This window comes from Aspergillus tanneri (assembly GCF_003426965.1).
Source record: "Aspergillus tanneri strain NIH1004 chromosome Unknown AapTan_4_pilon_pilon_pilon, whole genome shotgun sequence".
Taxonomy (NCBI): Eukaryota; Fungi; Ascomycota; class Eurotiomycetes; order Eurotiales; family Aspergillaceae; genus Aspergillus; species Aspergillus tanneri.
The window spans coordinates 1,716,373-1,728,954 of record NW_022984631.1 but is presented as its reverse complement, the minus strand read 5'-3'; the positions used below and the strand labels follow the sequence as shown (position 1 = coordinate 1,728,954).

The 12,582-nt window shown below is 49.2% G+C and overlaps 4 protein-coding genes across 4 annotated transcripts; 1 reads left to right on the top strand and 3 right to left on the bottom strand.

Moving 5' to 3' along the window:
- Window positions 1-11: 11 nt before the first annotated feature.
- ATNIH1004_005768 (SDR family NAD(P)-dependent oxidoreductase) lies at window positions 12-929 on the bottom strand (the record flags this gene model as incomplete). Its single annotated transcript, XM_033570414.1, has 3 exons — window positions 12-307; window positions 392-814; window positions 875-929. The coding sequence occupies 3 exons, from the start codon at window positions 927-929 to the stop codon at window positions 12-14; spliced, it is 774 nt and encodes a 257-aa protein (XP_033426446.1).
- Window positions 930-1,055: 126 nt separating this feature from the next.
- On the top strand, window positions 1,056-4,131 carry ATNIH1004_005767 (uncharacterized protein; the record flags this gene model as incomplete). Its single annotated transcript, XM_033570413.1, has 7 exons — window positions 1,056-1,113; window positions 1,187-1,240; window positions 1,415-1,894; window positions 1,948-2,238; window positions 2,294-3,338; window positions 3,428-3,843; window positions 3,905-4,131. The coding sequence occupies 7 exons, from the start codon at window positions 1,056-1,058 to the stop codon at window positions 4,129-4,131; spliced, it is 2,571 nt and encodes an 856-aa protein (XP_033426445.1).
- Window positions 4,132-4,683: 552 nt separating this feature from the next.
- On the bottom strand, window positions 4,684-5,439 carry ATNIH1004_005766 (uncharacterized protein; the record flags this gene model as incomplete). Its single annotated transcript, XM_033570412.1, has 1 exon — window positions 4,684-5,439. One exon carries the CDS (start codon window positions 5,437-5,439, stop codon window positions 4,684-4,686), a length of 756 nt encoding a protein of 251 aa, XP_033426444.1.
- A 1,676-nt stretch (window positions 5,440-7,115) lies between these two features.
- On the bottom strand, window positions 7,116-12,195 carry ATNIH1004_005765 (putative ABC bile acid transporter; the record flags this gene model as incomplete). The annotated part of the gene is made up of 2 exons (XM_033570411.1): window positions 7,116-11,960; window positions 12,085-12,195. The coding sequence occupies 2 exons, from the start codon at window positions 12,193-12,195 to the stop codon at window positions 7,116-7,118; spliced, it is 4,956 nt and encodes a 1,651-aa protein (XP_033426443.1).
- Window positions 12,196-12,582: the final 387 nt, after the last annotated feature.

Genomic DNA, 12,582 nt, shown 5'->3' with positions numbered 1-12,582 from the left:
TGATTATGAGGCTAGTTAATGATATACCCCCCATCGACAACAAGGGCATGTCCCTGCACAAAAGATGCCAACGGAGAGCATAGAAACAGTGCAGTATCGGCCACCTCAGCGGGCTTCCCCATTCTTTTCATCGGCGCAATGTCCACGGCGGGTTTCAATCGCTCGCGAACTTCCTCACTGGAGGTTGTCATCGGCGTCTCAATGACTCCCGGACAGATACAGTTCACTCGGATCCCGTCTTTCGAGTAGTCAATGGCATCGGAGCGAGTAAAGGCGATTATCGCGGATTTGGAGCCACAGTATGCAGCTAATAATGGTCATTCTACAGGACTACAAGGGGGTAAAATAACCAACGTACGAGCATGAGGCCGTCCCACAATCCCCAACTGACTTGCAATATTAACCACTGCTCCTCGTTGAGGCGGACGCTCCGGATCATGACTGGCCAACGGCTCGTTCCGCAGCATATGCTTCAACTCCGCCCGGGAAGATAACCAACACCCCCGATAATTGACGCCGTTGATCTGGTCGAAGGTCTCTGTGGTGGTGTCTGTTGACCGGTGAGCCTCCCCGAGAATCCCCGCGCAGTTGACTGCGTAGTCCAGTCGACCAAAAACATCTACGACGTGGTCCATAAACGACTCGACAAATGCTTCATCCGCAATGTCCCCGACGCGGTGCACCAACTGGACGTTGGGGTAGACAGCTTGGAGGAACTGCTTGGTCTGGTCCAAGGATGTTGGATTGAGGTCTGTGATGGCGATCTTTTGACAGCCTGCTGAAGCGAAGGCTCTCACTACTGCAGCTCCAATACCTGGTTGAGATAGTAGTAATACTCTCGATGGTCAGGACTTAGCTGGGGGATGCAGCATACCTGTGCCACCTGCACCGGTGATGACGGCGACACCGGGAAAAGAGAATGAGAACATATTATACTTATTTATGTGACCTTTTGATGGTATTGTTCAATGGGAATGGGATGAGAGTTGGAGAAGTGAGAAGTGGGGTAGTGGCGTTGGAGCACGTGTTGGAGCGTTCTCGCCGACCGACGCCGAATGAATGAATCGAAAGAATCGCCTCCCGGCGTTGTTTGTCTCCCTACCCCTGCATTTTGTCTCCAACAGTGGAGGTCCCTATCTGTCGAGAAGCGTCATACCATCTCCCAGATGACTTGATGTTGTCTCAGTCATCGCAATTATCCCGCGCCACTCGTCGTTCCAGCGCTGGGTCCAAAACCCGAGTATGTTCCCATTGTGGGCGGAGTTTTAGGAGAACCGAGCATCTGGAACGACACGTTCGCACTCGTACGTCTACTGCAGCCCCCATGTGCTACTATGACTTCTGCTACTTCTTCTACTACTACTCCCCCTCCTGTGCTGTCGCCTGCAGGAACCTAACTGATCCGGTCGTGCAGACACCAAGGAAAAACCATACATCTGTTTCTGTGGGGCGGCATTTACCCGACGGGATCTGTTAAAACGACACTCTCGCATCACCCATGAGAATAATGGCCTAGTCTCTCCAAACTCCCAGCCTGAACGAGAGGCTCTTGAACATGCTACCTCTGCCGCTGCCGCTGCCGCATCCTCCGCCGCTACCACCACCGTTGCTACTGCAGTGCGTCGTACGTCGGACCTGTCGACCACGCAGCAACAATACAATGTGCAACCACCCGCCCCGCGATCCGAGATGCCTGTTCCCGTCCACTCGGCGATGGAACAGTGGTCCGGATCACAGCATGGAGCATACATGGAGCATAATCAGGGCATGTTGAATACCGGTAGCAACAGTGCCGGTCTAAATCCACCGGCCCCTGCTGTGACTCACGATGCCGATATACTCCAGGCGGCGCAGCTCCTGCTTCCCGGAAACTTTCGGGATGCTCATCCCCCCGGTAAATTCGCAGTCTGTCATCATGATCAGATCCGATGGCTAATGGTTAGCTAGCTCAACCGTTGCCGTACCTACCGGAGGAACTGAATCACTTCCAAGATTTCACGCATTTCCTGGACTCGATCGGTTTGCCTTCAGAATGGGTCCCCGCTCTAGGTGACGTTCCTCACGTTCAAAGTGCCATTCCCACGGAAGTGCCCGAGCCCGGTAGGAATGCTAGAGAGCAACATACTGCGTCTCGACGTGGCCAGAGAGAAGGATCCGGCGGGGACTCTCCATTCCGCTCCTGGTTGCCGTCCGTTCCTCCCGGGGACCAGAGCCTGGGAACAGTCTCCGATGATTACGGTATGTAATTAGCATATGGATACTCATGTGGGACGCCTGCTGATCTATCTCCTAGAACCCCCTCAGATCTCTACGAAGACCTCGCCACTGAAGGTCAGTGAAGATCAGAGGCTGCGCCTTGCCGCTTCTTTAGAGGAGTTTCGACATCTTATCCCAGACTTCATTCTGCCTTCGCGACATACGTTGACGAGGTATTTGACGTCGTTCTTCGACGGATTCCACTCACATCTTCCTTTTATTCACGTTCCAACTTTTCGGATCAACGAACGTGACCCAGAGTTTGTTCTGGCTCTTATGAGTGTGGGTGCACAGTATCGATTTGAGCATCGCAATGCACGGAGACTCTTCTATACCGGAAAGGCGATCGCGCTCCATAGGATTTCACGAGAGTCCCATCAGCTGCCGGCAGGAGCATACAATACCGTTATCCAAATACCATTGGATAGCATACGTGAATCGTCTCAGCAACCTGGCCTGGCCACAGCACTCCCTCCTGAGGAGAACGCTATCGGGATGAGTGCGTGGAAGCAGATCGAGAATATTCGAACCTTGCTCGTCTTGATGGGATACTCTACATGGGAAGGAGCAGAGCTGGTCCAGGAGGCCTTTGGTCTCCAAAATCTGCTGGTGCGATGTCTTCGCGAATTTGGTCTGACGGAAAATATTAGGGTGGCATCAAGGCATTCCCATTTACATTGGCATGAATGGGCTGAAGAAGAGTCCATCAGACGCACTCGCTTCATTGCCTTCTGCTTTGTCCACGTTCACAGCATCGCGTATAATATTTACCCGGTGCTGCGCAGCAGCGAAGTACATCTGCGTTTGCCGTGCTCGACAAACGAGTGGAATTCAGCCACAGCCCAGGACTGGGAGACGGCTCAAAAAGAAGTTGGCGCGCAGCAGTTGTTCTTTCAGGATGCATTGGCCCTTCTCCTACAGCAGTCGCGGACCACAGTCTTGTTGGACCCGATCCCGGCCCCTTTGGGCAATTATATTCTGCTTCATGGCCTTCTCCAACGTATTCATCTGGTGAGCGAGCTCTCTTTACCAACGGGGGACCAGATGATTTCAAAGCCTACAGAGGAGTTGAATAAACTTGAGTGAGTCATCCTAGTTGTGTGTGACTGTGCAGCCTGTGCATGATATATACTCGGATCTGGATGAACACTTTGCTAACTCTAACCGTTAGACGAGCACTACGGTCGTGGACCTCAGTTTGGCAACAAGCCCCTGAATCAAGCCTTGATCCCCATAACGAGAATGGGCCGATTCCTTTTACCTCCAGCTCGCTTCTTGGCCTGGCATATGTTCGGCTCTCCCTGAATTTGGGGCCTTATCGCCAACTTGAAACGCGTGATCCGTATCGCATTGCAGCCGCCCTGCATCGATCTCCACGACCTGGTCGAAGCTATCGATTAACACCTGCGCTCATATACTCCGCGCATGCACTAAGCATTCCTGTGCGGCTTGGGATCGATCACGTCGCCCGTAGCCAAGCCTTCTTTTGGAGTGTTCGTCACTCGATTGCGAGCCTCGAATGCGCTGTGCTCCTCAGCAAATGGCTGCTCTCGCTGACTGAGGCAGGCAGCGACCAAAGTTTGAGCGGTATGGCTGCTCCTAGAAGATCAAAGCCAAAAAATATTTACTAACGTTGTACTGCATACAGACAATGAAAGCCGTATTTTATATTGGACCAAATGCATCGTGGAGGAAGCATATGCCTCTATGGATTTGGAAGAGGGCGAAACTCTACCAGGGCCGGACCCCACCAGCCTTGGGTTTGCAGTCATTAAACTCTGGGCCCGTCTCTTCCGCAAGAACACCCAGTGGCCATTTATCAATATACTTGGGGAAAGTCTAGAAAAATATCTGGCCTTGATCCAGCCAGGATGAACACGAATCAATGGACGAAACAACATACAATCTACATCCAGCTTGAATTGAATTACAGAAGTCATTCTCTGCTGTTTCAGGATATCACTCTTCTGTATGCGCCACTGCGGAATCCCACGGAGAACATTGGCTGATCTTTCCGAGCCAATTGAAAGGCCAACGGCGACCGACCCCGTGGAATCCTCGAAGGAGGGACGCGTCCACATTGTGGGTATTTAACTTTTCTGTGGCTTGACCGTTTGATGCTGGTTACATAGTCTACGTGTCACTACCGTCGACCTCTCATTCCCCGGTCTACATCCTACTTCATTCGGCAAGAGATTGCGCGTTAGATGTAAGCTCACGGACATGGCCAACTAGGCAAGTTCTATGTCGCCAGGAAGTTGTTCCCAGTATAGATGAATACCTTCAGAAATCTTGTACATTATCCATTCCATGGCAGGGACGATTCCTTCCCTTCATTACATATAAATCAACATTTGAACATAATTAGATGATTAGAGTCAATAAGACCAGGTATTCATGGCAATTTTCTTGAACCGTCTGACAAGCTTAGAAGTACTTCCTTGTGAAACCCGCCAGCAATGACGAGTTGGAGCCATCGGACGTCGAGTTAGTCGAGTTAGTCGAGTTAGACCCGATGAGCGGACCGATGGTCAGATTCCCGCAGGGAGGCGAGGGAGCAGAGACGCAATTTCTGAGGTACGTTCCTAGCCTTCCGGTCCTATTTCCACTCTTCAGGACCTGGTCCGGAGCGTAAGCAGGAAGCAAGGTGGTGCTATTAGCTGGGTAGACGACACTCCGCTGCTGACTCGCGATATAGTGTGAGAATCCGCTATGCTCGGCGGCCAGACGAGCCACGAGGAACGAGACCTCAGGAGCCTGACTATACCCCGCCAGACCGATAAAAGCACCGGTAAGCGTCTGTTCCAACTGGAGTGCGTTCCTCACCCAGCTTGCGCCATCCCTGACGGGCGGAAAGGTGAAGTTGCATCGGGGATTGTTGTATCCGGGGACCTTGGATCCAAGCTGCTGGACCGCACGAACGCCCAGACGGTTCTGTCTCAGGATACCTTGGAAGTTGGAGTAGTAGTTGGCGCGAGTACTGTTGGTGGCACTGTTTAGATAGGTCTGATTCAGAGGCTGAGACGAGTAGTATCTCTCCGCGAGGTACTGCAGAGCCCATCCATACTGCACGACTTTGACATCGCTCGACTGCGGCGAGCAGGTCGAATTCGAGTTCGAAAGGTTCCGGGCAAACGCGGCTCCAGCAAGGAGAAGACCACTCAACGCTGAGAAAATGCGCATGGTTGGGAAATAAATACGTCTCCTCTATCGGGTTGGACTTTTTATTTTGATTATTTGTTTATTTTTCGCAACTGGCCTCGTTACTCACAGGGGAAAGGGATGGATGGCAAACGAACGTAGCGTGAGATACATCGATCCTAACGGAGGGGAGAAAACTCAGTAGAGGACAAAAATATTCGGACCAGCACTCTTACTCTTATAGCTTTGACCCAGATCCAAGTAGACTCTATAGTACCGAATTACGAACAGTCAGCAGGTGGGTGTAACGGTATGATGAAATCAACTCTATTCTTATCCCCGCCATTCTTTTGCATCACGGCCCAGACAGACGACCGCAGTGGCGCCTTGGATCAATAAATTCTATTGACCAACACAACGTATCATCCATTGAACCCCTCCGCGGAGGAGGAGAAAGCTGACGCGGCATTCCCGGATCACTGAATGGATGGACGGTCATTGAGCAGTGATCCTCAAAACAGATAACAGATACAACAATGAATTTTGGATTCGGAAAGACCGGCATGCAAATGGGCCACTGGACATGATATCATGTGCTAAATGGACGGAATATGGATTGGTTCATGATATCATTTCGTTGCTTCGGGTGACTTGATGGCCATATGACGAATGATATTGGCTGGGATCGCCTGTTCGTTCGAAGTGGAGACGTTCTTCGGATCTCTCGGCTTCGTTCGGGTTGATTAAACTCAGTGGGGCCGGTAGATCGGCTGTCAGTACTTTTATCAGTTCATGGGGAAAAAAAAAAAAAAAAAAAAAAAAATTTAAAACATAAAATGAAATGAAAATGAAAATAAACTGTGGGAGAAGTTGTGTTGTTATATATTTGTATTATTACTGGATCTATATTTATATCTTTTGAATAAATAATTGTTTATATTCAAAGTATCTTAGATTGTGGAGTCAACTATAAAACTATCCCATATAATCTGTATGCACACGCATTTTACAGTTTACCATTTTATATTAGGAACTCCATTGGGTATACTATAGCTTTAACAATGAAGTTAAATATATATGTACAGACATTTAAGCTCTCTGGGGCAAAAAAACCTGATAGGAACTATTCAACTTATAATGGGGCTAGATAAAATTACATTACGGTCCGATGTTTTAAATTTAATTCTGGATTCAGTTGAGCTTAATACAGACGATATAAACAAACTGTCCAGTTGTCTTAGATGTAGCCTAACCTGGACATGACCTATACTACATGTAGCACTTAGCCAGGATCAACTGTCTTTATTAATCCTTGACTTGCAGAAACTAGAATGAACATACATTATAATTATACCTGACAGATTGTGGACTTCTTTGGGTACAACCGGTTAGGTAATCAGCCCACCAGAGCCGCAAGTATAGAAGCATGTTCCCACACAAGCTCCTGTATCTAGGTCTTCATCATCATACCTTCAAGTTGAAGTAATCAAAATCAAATCGTCACGTTGCCTACCTCTGCATACAAAGCTTCTACACAGGTTACCTTAATGCGACACATACCAACAAGTAAAATATAAAATAAACACTGAATTTGCAGATACCTATAACAATGTCCTTTCATATACCTATTTACTGCAAACTTTTGTTCTCCACTGCCCTTAACACTGGCCAAAGGGATGGAATTACAAGAATATTTAATACAATTATGTATAATGGGTCTATGAATCATCCACTAGACGCTTCTGTTCCCATGCCTTCCTTGCTCCTTCCTGGAGAACCTCCATGTTGCCACTGTTCTCACACATGCTTCGGAAGAGGCCATCGGCCTGGTTGATCAGGGTCCAAGGATGGTCGTACTCAATAACGCGGCCATGATCCAGCACCAGCACCTTATCATAATCGATGATGGTTTGCAGTCGGTGGGCAATCGTGATAATGGTGTTGTCCCGGAGCTCCCGCAACGTCTCTTGGATCTTGTTGTCCGTGTTATAATCGATGGAAGCCGTGGCCTCATCCATCATCAAGACCTTGGGATTCTTGAGGAGCGCACGTGCGAGACACAATAGTTGTCTTTGACCTTGGGACAGGTTCGATCCGGATTCGGACACAGGAGTCTCAAGATTGAGGAAGATATTCTTATTATCCTGGGCTGCCGTATTGGTGCCATGGACTCCATTCGATGTCGCCGAGTTGGGCTCCAGATATGTGCTACCTGTCATGGGTGTTGCAGTTCCCGAGGTGCTGGAGCCAATCAAGTGCACGCGCCGAAGTGCGGTAAAAATCTGTTCATCAGTGAACATACCAAACGGATCAAGATTGCTCCGTATCGTTCCCGTGAAGAGTGTGGGGTCCTGAGGAACAATAGTGATCGACTCTCGCAGATCTTTCAAGCCAATAGCACTGATATCGATGCCGTCAATGCATATGCGTCCCTTCTCTGCTTCAAGCCCGCGGAAAAGAGCAAGAGCAAGAGAGCTTTTGCCAGCACCGGTACGTCCAACAATGCCAACTTTCTCACCCGCTTGCACGTTGAAAGAGACGTTTCGCAGAACCGGGTCGAGTTCAGTTCTATATCGAGTAGTGTAGCCGCAAAACTCGACTGCACCATGGCTGGGCCAGTTGGCCGGTGGCCTTGAATCGGGAATGACCGCCTCAGCTTCCTGCTCAACGCCAAGATATTCGTTTACTCGCTCAACGGAGTTCATATTCTGCTGAACTTCAGAGTAGAGCCGCACCAGCCACAGGACATTCTCTGTGAACGTGACTGCATATGTTAATGAAAGACCAGCAGCACCAGCGTCCACTTTTCCAATGTTGGCGATGATGAAAACGGCGGTGAAAAATGATACCGAGGCTCCCGTGATGTCAACACGGAGTGCCAGCCACCGATTACTAGCCCAGAGGTAGATGTGTGGCCGATTGTAGTTGTTAATCCGACGATGGTTGTCCACAATAAACCTTGGTCCGTCGCCATATGCACGAATAGTAACGATGCCATTAAGAGTTTCACCGAACTGCTGATACAAGGGACTCCGTTGTACGGATTCTAGTCGCTTGAGATCGCGAGAAGAGTTCAAGTAAACAGCACCCAGGGCGAAGTAGATAAGCGTAATGAATACTGCTGCAATCAAAAATCCAGGAGTGATAACAGAAATAAGAACCACGATCATAATAACCGATGCTAAGCAGTGGAGCATCCCAATTGCCACAGGGGCAACCTCCTGATCAACTGCTTCGACGTCCTTTGAAAACCTGTTCATCAATTGTCCTAGAGGCGTGGAGTCAAAGAATTTGAATTTTGCATGCATCACAGCCTTTAAAAGACGATGGTGAATCTTGAAGGACGCATGTAGAGAACCCCAGAAAAGAACGGCCTCTCTTGTTAACGAAATCAAAAGATAAAGGACACCAAGAAGCGCATAAACACCAAGATAGTATGAGACGTTCACGTCTGCAGAAGCGCTAGTAGTTGCCTGCATGTTAAGTTGAGGAGTGCCTAAGGCTGAAGTCCGTGGGACACCTCCAACATTGAATGATGGAAACTTCAAGTTCGTCATCGTAGCATACTGGCCTGCATCTGCTGTTACAGTATCCTCAGTGCGGTAAGAGTTTGCCCATTGTCTTATCCAAATGTTGGTGGACACGGAGCCTAACTGCTGTAGCGAGAAGATGAGTAGAGCGCTGACCCAGTAATACCTGGAGCCCATAGACTTAAGGTACATTTTGATAGTTGACCATTGGACACTACCAACCGCCCTTGACTCCACTAGCGTGGGACGTGCATTCTCCCCTTTGGCCTTATCAGTAGACCCGTTGGCAGCAGAACCGTTGGTCTTGTGTGAGTCCTCCTCATGTTGATCTTCCTGACCAGTCTGCCCGCGAGATGGGCGTGGAGAACTTGATCTAGAGGCCGGTCGAGATTTAAGGAGGTCGTCACCCAAGGCGCCTGAAGCTGCGACCTCATCCGGATGGCCTTGGACAGCAATTTTACCATTATCAAGAACAACAACATGGTGCGCGTGCGACACAGTCAAAGCAACATTGTGTGTCACAAGAATGCAAGTGCGGTTTATCATCAGAGGCCCCATGAGAGCCTCACTAAAGATATGCTTCGCTGTGTGAGAGTCGACAGCACTGAGACAGTCATCTAACAGGATGTGCCGGGCCCTGCTATAGATAGCACGCGCGAGAGAAATTCTTTGCTTCTGCCCTCCTGAGAGACTGATGCCTTTCTCTCCAACCATTGTCTGGTCACCAGCATCAAGGATGGCCAAATCTCGTTCCAGAGCACATGCTTTGATCACAGCGTTGTAGCGCCGCTGATCAAATGGAGATGCAAAAACAATATTTTCCTTTACAGTGTCATTCACGAGCCATGCTTCCTGTGCACAATATGCAACACTTTCTATAAGCCCAGTCTGAGGGTCCACTGGGAGTTCCGCTCTGCTGACAGTTCCACCTGGCAAATGGACCCGGCCTTCCAGGAGCTTCATTTCTCCAAGCAAAGCCATCAGGAGGGAAGTCTTTCCCGAGCCAGTTGGCCCTGCGATAATATTAAGTCCCCCAATCCGGAAAGACACATTGACGTTGATTAAACGGAATGCGTCCGATGTTTCCTCTGGCGTTTCATCCTGGTACTGGCCCTTGGAAGACCCCCAGGTAAGGGTGGCATTCTCAAGTGCGATCCTAGGAGTCAGCCCGCTCGCCTCGTCAGGCTCTAACTGACCATATTTATCGGTTTCTTCTTCGTTCAAATACTTATCCACACGGCCCAGAGAGACTTTCGACTCTTGGACGTGAGCTAGCATGTCGGCAAGCTGATCAAGGGGAACACGGAGCAGCGTGAACAGGGACAAGGCGGGGAATGCCACTGAAGGCGTCAAGTCCTTCTTCTCAACAACAGTGTACAGGAAAAACGAGGCGAAGGTGATAAGGATTGGTGTCCCATACCAGACAGTTGCTGCCACAGACCAGAGGATGTAACGGAAGCGCAAGGCCTTAAGTTCCGCTCTTCGTTTTTCGTTCACAATATCCTGAAACCGCTGTTCCCACGCGAAATATTTTATAATGCGTATGTTTTGTAGGATCTCGTTTGTAGCGTGGATGCGAGCATCAGTCCCCTTTAGGATCCGGTTTTGCAACTTTGTAAATTGCCTCGCAATAAAGATGTTTACGGGCATCATTAGGACCATGATGATAATGCCAGCAAATGAGCTGAACCCAAGCAGTCTATATAAGAGTGTGACAGCAATAATAATCTGCACTGGCACGCTAGCCCATAGGAAGTGGAGGTAGGCGCCGACCTCGCTGACTTTGAATGAATCAATCGCCATCAGGTTGATGATTGTACCGACGTTCGCCAGATGAGTCTCATCCTCTGCTTCTGACCTTTTATCTCCCCGGCTCGTCTCCGGGTCCGTGGTGGCCTTCTTCTTACGGCCGAAAGAAAAGATGCCTTTCTTTTTGTTATCCGTAAAAGAATCGTCTGCTTTCTTTTGCGTCGATTCAACCGACGCGCCAGCTTTTCGTCTAAGAGCTTTGGCATAAATCTCGCCAATAATGATAGCACGAAGTTTCACGCCCAACTTGCGCCCGATAAAGAGCGCCTGCCCATCGGCTATTCCCTGAATCGCTCCGGAACAAAATAACAATATGGCGTACAGCCAGGCAGCATTCGCCGTGGTTGACCTCGGGTTCTCAACATACTGTAGAATTGACCTGAGAAGAATCGTGGGTAGGTATGTGAAAAAACTTGAAAAGGCAGTCCATGCGCCTTGCATTAGGAGGGTGCCGGTGAAGTAGCGCAAGAGCTTCCAGGTCAAAGAGCCTTTGTACTGTTTGCGGTGAAAGTCCTCTAGCACTGTGGCGGCCTTCTGGGACTTGGTTAAATTCCAGACATCTTCGAGCTCAAGGGTTTGTCTGCAGCCTTTGAAGACGAGTGGGTCAAGCCAGGAGAAAGTGAAAAGAGATAGCAGGCTCGCCGTTGGGTGTCTTGCCGGCTCAAGCCCATCTTCATGAGGAATCAAAACCGCCTTGTTCCCTCTACGAGTGGTCATGGCGATAAGAAGCAGTAAAGTGGACAACGAAAACTCGACGGCGCTGAAGCTCATTGCACGCCTAGAAATCGGGTGAATGACCGCAGACCGGAAGACGAACACGGTAAAGAGCCATTGCAGCCCATACAAAGCCGCCGTGTGATCCCAGAGTCTGGGAAACGCATGCAGCCCAAGGGTCGAAAGAAGCAATCGAACCAGTACCAGGAATAATATGTAGCCCCAAGAGATTAACTTCGCCACCGCAGGCAGTTTACCACGATCACCCCAGCCATTCGTCAACAGAATAGCAACGAAGATAGCCACCTCTCCCACTAACGCAGCAAGCTCTAATGCAATAACAGCGATTTGACCTCGAGGGCGGTCGACGTCCAACTGGAATAGGTCGGCCTGGGCCGCCTTGGATAGCACTGGGTCGATCTCCTCCGCCTGCTCCTCTTCGACCACTCCGACAACGCGGGCATCATTTGCGGTGGCATGATCATGTAGAATGTTGTAGGAAACGCCCTTCTGGGCAACGAGATAACGATATACAAAGCGAAGGACGATCAATAGTAGCGAGAGACCACATGCTATAAGTGGAAAGATTACTTGCAGGTAACTAGATTTCAGACGCGGTGGGTAAGTAACTAACCGACACCAAGGTCGCATTGGAAGCAAGGAAAAGAGAATGGATGCGGATAGGGAAGTACACACTTTCGCTGGAAGCAACGAGAAAGATCGTCAACAGCCCAAAGGGGGCCATGACACTCCGGTATCATTTCTGATAAACGGATAGGGATGAGTCAATTTGAGAATCATTCGTTTTCCGCGAAACCAGAAGACTAATATGGAAATGGAGGGTGAACAGCTAAGTATTCGGCCTATGTTACTGGCAAACTGGTAACATTGAGACGCCGGACAGGCCTGACATTGCACGACTTTCGACAGTGGATTAAAATTTAAAAAAAAAAAAAAAAGTCAAGGGCGGAAGACAAGAACGAAAAAGAATGAAAAGCTAGGCGGAAGGATGACGAGAAAGACACCAAAGAATATTAAACCAACGTACAATACTATAAAGGGATGCGCAATCACACCTATAATAAAATAATACCAAGCAAGATCTGGAGAGGGGGCAGAATAATGTTGGAAT